The sequence below is a fragment of the Musca domestica genome, unplaced genomic scaffold (genome assembly GCF_030504385.1).
Source record: "Musca domestica strain aabys unplaced genomic scaffold, Musca_domestica.polishedcontigs.V.1.1 31, whole genome shotgun sequence".
In the NCBI taxonomy this organism is placed as follows: Eukaryota; Metazoa; Arthropoda; class Insecta; order Diptera; family Muscidae; genus Musca; species Musca domestica.
Window position 1 is genome coordinate 4,000,797 of NW_026712309.1, and position 7,678 is coordinate 4,008,474.

At 34.5% G+C, this 7,678-nt stretch overlaps 2 protein-coding genes across 3 annotated transcripts in view; one reads left to right on the top strand and one right to left on the bottom strand.

Annotated features, from left to right (window-relative positions):
• The window catches only part of LOC101889286 (protein sine oculis), a 133,599-nt gene extending 126,966 nt beyond the window's left edge, over positions 1-6,633 (top strand). For both annotated transcript variants that reach the window (XM_059124982.1, XM_005176920.4), the window contains exon 7: positions 5,040-6,633. In XM_059124982.1, coding sequence (XP_058980965.1) covers positions 5,040-5,592 — 553 coding nt within the window. In that variant the 3' untranslated portion in view covers positions 5,593-6,633. The remainder of the gene's footprint in view (positions 1-5,039) is intronic.
• Positions 769-3,703, bottom strand: LOC131803594 (uncharacterized). The gene is made up of 2 exons (XM_059124980.1): positions 1,677-3,703; positions 769-1,599 (listed from the first exon to the last, which is right to left on the bottom strand). Exons 1-2 carry the CDS (start codon positions 3,319-3,321, stop codon positions 1,274-1,276), a joined length of 1,971 nt encoding a protein of 656 aa, XP_058980963.1. The 5' UTR covers positions 3,322-3,703; the 3' UTR covers positions 769-1,273.
• Positions 6,634-7,678: the final 1,045 nt, after the last annotated feature.

Here is a 7,678-nt window from a genome sequence, read left to right on the forward strand (position 1 = left end):
TTTGTTAAAATGTGTATTTGTATTTAATTGTTGGCGGCAGAGAGAAGAGAGGGAGAGTGTGGCTGCTGTGACATTTGAACTGAAAAAAAAAAAAAACATTTGCTTAGACAGTTGTGTTCACATTAAGGAGCTGGGAAATAGGTTGATGTTCAACAAATTGGATAACATATGTCAATTAGTATCACGAATTATTGTAATTGGGAAATTTTGGATGGCTCATGTTTTCCTGTGGGATGTTTACGGAAATGCCAAGATTTGTTGATAAGGTGCGTAGAATTCTTAGTGGAATTAAATAATTTTTTAGAAAACTCATTACTTGAATATTAAGGACATTTTATTTCTTCGTTTCCAATTTCATCGATACCTTAAAAACGTGTCATAGTAATCCTTTGAATTTCAAAGAACACTTCATTATAATCCATGCATCTGTTAATCAGCTAATCTACATAACCTGTTTAACAGCTGATCAATATTATGGTGGTTCACATTCAATGATTTATCGTCAACTAATAACACTATGTTATATTTAATGATGTCTCTTTAAAATTCGAGTTTCTTTCTGGAAAACCACTGAAAAAACTGACCTTTTGTCTCTACAACGAAGTTGCATTTCCCCCATATTTTTACACCCTCCACCATGCATAGTATGCAGGGTATATTAAGTTCGTCATTCCGTTTGTAACTCATCGAAATAATAATTTTAGACATAAAAAAATATATATAGGGTAAATGTACCAGTAGTCGGCACTTTTAGAATTTTCGCTTTTTCAATCTTTCAATATTCTGAGTAAAATCTTTCAATTGCAGAAAACTAAAGTTGTTTGGATTCCAAATTTTGTTTAGTTTTGGAAATAATAAACAAAAATTTAATTTGTTTTTAGTAAATTGGTAAAATTTGCAATTTTACTAAAACAGTGGTTTTTTGCCAGTAGTCGGCACCATTTTCCAATGCTCGGCATGTCTATTTGCCAGTAGTCGGCATATTGTATTTCAATAAAGAAAATATTATTTTTTATATTATTTTTTATTTCAAATAGTACAAAACAATTATATATTACTAATTCACAGTTTAATCTAGAATTTGAAATAGTATGGTTACCTTTAGTAAATGGATTTTTAATTAAAATAAAAATGAGATAAAAGAAAAAAAGAATAAATTTAATATTTGGAGTTTATTTTGTCTTTTAACCTAGTTACTGTTTTTAATTCATTTTGGTTTAACTTAAACTTAAACATTAGGAATAAAATAAGTTAATTCACAGGTGCATTGGTATCAGTCTTCCACATCACTGTCAAGTTCTTCGTTGAAAGAACTACGCTTTTCCCTTTTCTTTCCTCTTTTATTTTTTCTTATTTTTTCTAATTTCTCCAATTTTCGTTTCTGGCGTTCCAGTTTTCGCTCTTGTACTGCGTTTGCCTTGGCAATTTTTTCATTTTCTACTGCTTGAATATGCTCCCTCCATGCAAGTGCAGAAATTGCACTTGGAGGCTTGATTCTCGAGTTGGGTTTTACTGCTGATGTCAATCTAGGGAATTGAATATGGCTTTTAAACGATTTTGACACAGACCCTTCTTCGTTTTGTAAAAACTTGGAAGAACCTAGTTAGAAAAAGAAAAAGTGTATACTGGCATTATACCTGGGCACTACAGAATATATGCACGTTTGTATAGATTACCTGGTTTGGATAAGTTAACGGGACTTAAAACATTTCTAATAAGTGCGCTAGTTACTGATGATTTAGGTGAATCTTTCGTTGGTTTTAACGACAATTCTACATTTCTGGATGTAGTGGGAGACGAACAAAAAGTCAATATCGGTGCATTATTTTCATTTAATGGAGATGAAGAGCGTAGCCGGGTTTCTTTTTCCAAAATCCAGTCTTTATTGACTATACATGAACTGGGCTGCACGGTTACGTTGGCTAATAATTCAATATCTTGTTCGCCTTCAGAGTTTTTCAGAGACTCAATCTCTTCAACAACTATGTTAGCGTCAATTCCCCGAGAATTAAGCCTTGAACTTATTAGGTTTATTACTTGAATTGCTTTGTCGAAGTCCATTAAATGTAAACCATTATTTGCATCGCTCCTATTTGTCATTCTTTCCAAATTGTTTCTTACACACTTTGTATAATCGACGTTCTCAGGGTTAAACGGATAAAGTCCACATTTCCGGAACCCATTCTTAATGGTGTCTTCCAAATCTATTGCTGACAGCACGGAATGCAACAGAGGACAAAAAGTGCATTTTGAAAGGACTTTGTTAATATTTTCCGTTTTATTTTGCCATTCCCTCAATGTATTTTTCCACTCAGATTTCAACGGCTTAAAAACACTGACGTCCGCTGGTTGCATTATATGTGTTGTATTGGGAGGAAGTGCGTACAATATAATTTTATTATTCTCACAGAATTCACTAAGTTCCATAGTCATATGAGACTTATGACCGTCGACAAATAGCAAAACTGGCCTAGGGACTTGATTTTCTTCTAACCATTTATGGACACAATTAGCAATGTATTCAAAGAACACGTCACTGATCATCCATCCGGTTTCCGATTTTCCGAGGAACCAGGTCTCCGGGAGACTGTTCACTACATCCTTGGGAACTCTTTTAAATGGAAAAACAACCATTGGATTAACAGTTTTACCATTAGCGGAAAAGACTAATAGTACTGTCACTGTTTCTTTTTCGTTTCCTTTTTGTATTGAATACACATTTCTGTAACCCTTTGGCGCTAAAACTTTTCCAGTTTTCGGGCACATAGAAAAACTGGTTTCATCCCCATTAAAAATCCTGGATGGATCCTCCAAGATATCTGTAGCATTCTGCTCTTCTAAAAACGTTTTTAAATCGGAAAACCATTTTCTTATAGTCTCCTCCGTTACTATGGCTCTCCCCTTTGTAATTCCCTCGGACTCCCGAATGCTTAAATCAGGATGTCGTCTTAAAAATGCGTTAAACCATTTTCTGCCAGGTCGACTGTCTTTAAAAGGAGTAACTCTTTTATCCTCATTTAAAATTTTTTGTACGGTGTTTAACAATTCGTCAATTTTTATCGGAAATCCACATTTGGCCAAATCTAGACACCACTTTTTTAAATGCTCTTCTTCGGCAGTTGTTAATATTGTAGGAGGTCCCATCTTTCTTGGGCCTTCAGGAGCTCTACCAGACAGTTTGTCCTGCAAAGTTGCCCTGGGAACACCATACTTTTTACTGGCACCCAAAATTGATATATCGCCTCTTCTTATGGCATTTAGTGCGTCGTTCAGGGCGTTTTCCGTATATTTGTGAAATGATCTTTTTCCTTTTGGAGGCATCTTTGAAAAAAAATGTTGGCTATCTGAAACGTCAAATAGCTTCTTTAAAAAACCTACTTAACTTAGAAAAGTTGGTCAAAAAACACAAATAAAAGCGACTGCCGACTTAAGGACCATAGTTATGTCGAATACTGTGTAAATCCACTCAAAAATATTTTTTTTATTTGAGTAGTTTTTGGATTATTTTTTAATACTTCTCTCAAATTTTGGTGAAATTTGTCAAAAATGATATTTTTCTAGTAATTGGCAACCCCTGCCGACTATTGGCAAATCTCTTTTTTTCCTGTCCCTAATGTCGGCATTAAAAAATATAACAGAAAAATGATTAATTTGTATTTTTTAAAGTTATAAAATGATCTTTAGACTGTTATTTACTATTATAAAATATTTCTGATTTCAAAAGTATTAATTTTAATATACTTACATAGATTATTAAGTTGACGCCACCACTAATTTTTTCTTTACAAACAGCACTATCGCACGTGTTGGAAGACACTCACTGACAAAAACCGTTATTCTCTCGTAATAAATGGTCGATGCTCATTGTTTTTTTTACAGAAAGAGAGCAGAGATCAGTGTTGATGTTTTTTGCAATTATTTCATTATTTGGTCACTTCTATTCTTAGTTATTTAAGTTTATATTTCAAAACTGCCGACTACTGGGACATGCCGAACTTAGGCGCACTTACCCTATATAGGCTGTAAAGTAAAGCCATTGAAATTCCAAAAAGTGCAAGAACTTACACCGCAACAGAAAATAGACTCAAAAGAGCTAAAAGTTGCTTCGCTTGGCCGAAAGTGGCGAACTGACGAATTTGGATTTCTCCGATGAGAAAACCTTCGTTGTTCAGCAGTTAGTAAACAAACAAATTGATCGTGTTTACTTGCCAAAGAAGTAAGTTGAAAATGTGCACCTTCGGTTGGCCACCAGAACTCAAGAGCCGGCCATGGTGATGGTGTGGCCCGCCATAACAGCCGATGGTCGCTGTCCGCTCGTATTAATCGACCGTGGCATAAGAATAAATGCCGAATATTATCGGGAAATATTCTGGAGGGTGTATAAAGCCTTGGGCAGTCAAACATTTTGGCCGCAGACCTTGGATATTCCAACAGGACTCAGCATGCGCCACACAAGAATGGTTACAAAATGAGGTTCCTCGCTTCATTTACAGCTCACAGTGGCCACCAAAATCTCCAGATACCAATCCATTGGACTATTGTGTCTGGAGTATTTTGGAAAGCAAGGTTGGCACTAAAAAATGCCAAAGTGTCGATCACCTCAAACATGCGCTTCGCCGGGAATGGGCCAAAATAAATATGATAAAAGTTGCCTATGCAGGTCCACGTCTTCGCATAAACCCCAATATAACGACTATATTCGATATTTTTAAGATTTCAACAGATTTTTTAACTGACTTTTTTGATTTTTTTTTTAATTTCTAAACTCGTTCCAAATGGTGGAGGCCATTCACAGTTCGACACGGCCGAATTTACTGCTTTTTTACTTTTTTAACTTAAACTACATTTCTTGTTGATTTAAAGATTATTATCTAAAATGTCTTATACCTCGTTTACATTGTGGTGGATTTCTTAAATTTAATTAACCAGGCAAAATCCGCTAATGTAAAGTCTAGTATATATTGTTATTCATTTTTTCTACCTCCCATGTTTAACCAGCAACTAATCTCCATGTCTCTCTCACTTCATTCTCATTACAGTGGCAATTCTGACAAACAGCATTTGGACTCATCAAGTGATTCAGAAATGGAAGGTGCTCTCATGCAACAAAGTCATGGCGGTGGTCCCAGTTCTGCCAACAGTAATCCGAACAGTAGCAATCATCATACGACGACACAACATCACCAGCATCCACATCATCACCAGCAAACGCAGCAGCAGCAGCAGCAACAGCAGCAACACTCAGCACAACAGTTATCACCCAATCAAACGCTTAGTAGTCATCACACCGCCCATCATCATCACCAGCAGCAGCAGCAACAACAACATCACCAGCAGCAGCAACAACAGCAATCACATACCCTGGCCACATCACATGTCACGGCTGCTGATCATGCGCTCAGTGCCCAATTGATTGGTAGCCCTGCACTGTCAGCCGCTGCTGCTGCGGCTGCAGCCGTTGGTTCTGGTAAAAGTTCCGCTAATGTAGCCAGCCAAATGGCTCCGCTGCCTGCTGCCGTTGCATATTCTCATTTACACAATGTCATGAGCTCCATGCCCATCTACGATATGAGCGAATATCAACATTTATGATTTTAGTTAGACGCCATTTGTACGGGCAATAGTGAATGGTTAATGGCGCCCAAAGTGGCAAGTGAAACGATACATCAGGGTCAGGTGACAGCAGAGTCGACAACAACAACATCGGCGGCGGCGTCGGCGGTGGCAACATACTCGTCAACAATGGCATATAGAGATCATCACCACCAACAACAACACCAGCAGCAACAAAGTTTTTATTTTTGAAATTCCTTAATCTTCCAATTTGTTGTAGATTATTTCCAATCAAAATTGAATAGTATGACAGTTGTATAACAGTTTAGATAAAATTAGATCATAGATGAGATGAGGAAGTTGTGAGGGGATTTTTAAAATTTGAAATTCTGGGTATTGTCATCAGCTCCAGGAGTCTCTGTGTTAGATTCCTAAAAATTAAATATCTAGCAGCTATTAATAATTCGGACTGTCTTGCCACAATTTCGGCAGTGATACGAACCCTGTCTACGCCATTAGTGTGATTCTTTAATTAGATAACATCAGAATTAACGACAACTATCGATGACAGCAATTTTCCATTTGCTTATAATTTCGATAATTAACGAATTTTTTCGATAATTTGCCGACGAAAAGAAAGTAGTAGATTTTCAACATTTACATGACCATTTTACGTTTAAAGACAACCGATTTCTGTCGATAACGTCAAAAAAATAGAGAAGCTAACTGACTGATATTGAGTTTGTTCTGAAACTTCCTATTGTGATTTCAAATTCAAAACAAAAAAAAATCGAAATCAGTATGGTCTAAAAATTACATATTTCGTCTGTTCCAGAACTGCAAGAATATAAAAGTTTTCACAACGATAGACGATTTTCCCTTTATGATATCGGAAAAATAGCAAAACTAGCAGGTTCTGGAATAGAGCAATTTATTCTCAAAAGTAGTTTTTTTTTTGTCCGACCCTGTATTGACTTTGATCCCTCAACATTGAAGAAACTCCCTAACAACATTCTCATCAAACAAACATCTTCAAAATTTTAGTTCAACGAATCTCTGCCTACAATAAAAACAGAAAAATACCGAAATACTAGACAAATTGTATTAGAAATAGTAATTCCACATTTAATTAACCACACCCACGAACCCATACCATGAAAATACAATATTTGTAATAGCTATGTGCACATTTTGAGGTTATGTATTCAAATATTTTTTCAAAAGCATGTAAATAAAAAATATATATATTAAAAAAATTATAAAAATTAAGATATCTTAAAAACAAACAAAATCAAAAACGTGCAAAATATAATTCTACAAATAAAAAATTTTAATTATTATTATTTTTTAGTAATTTTTAAGTAGTTTATAGACATTTATCTCCAATTTTTTTTTGTTAAATTACTTTTTAATTAAGTAGAAAAAAAAACAGAGCAAAAATGTTTAAATTATTTATAAAATTTATGGAGAAGAATTTTTTCATTAAATAAAATAAATTACAAAAAAATACAAAAACAAAGAAAATGTAAATAAATATTAAAATTAAATTCTTTTTATTATTTCTAAAAATATTAACTAAAAAAGCAGTAAAATCAGGGCCTCAAAGTTCGGAAATTTTCAAAATAAAAAAGCAAGTAAAACAGCTATAAATTCGGCCAGGCCGAACATTGAATACCCTCCACCATTTGGAACGAATTTGGAAATTTTCAAAAAAATAAAATCCGTTAAAAATTCTGTTAAAATTTTGAAAATACAGCATGTAGTCGTTATATTAGGGTATATACGACGACATGGACCTGCATAGGTAACTTTTGTCATAAGCCATTACAATATTCAAATGCGAAACTTGAAAAAAAAAATCGGTGAATAATCATCAAAATACCATATATAGAGATGTACTATTATATGGGGGCTATGCGAAAATGTGGACCTGGACAAACAATCAAATACGAAATTTGAAACGATTCCGGTAAAAAGTGTCACTAAAAATTATCACAATACCGAATATTAGGACCTTACATAGAATGGTGGAGAATATAAAAAGGGGCTATCAAAACTTTCAAACTAAATAATAGAATTGAACTAAATATTTACAATACACTTAAAACTACTAACTTACGTCAGC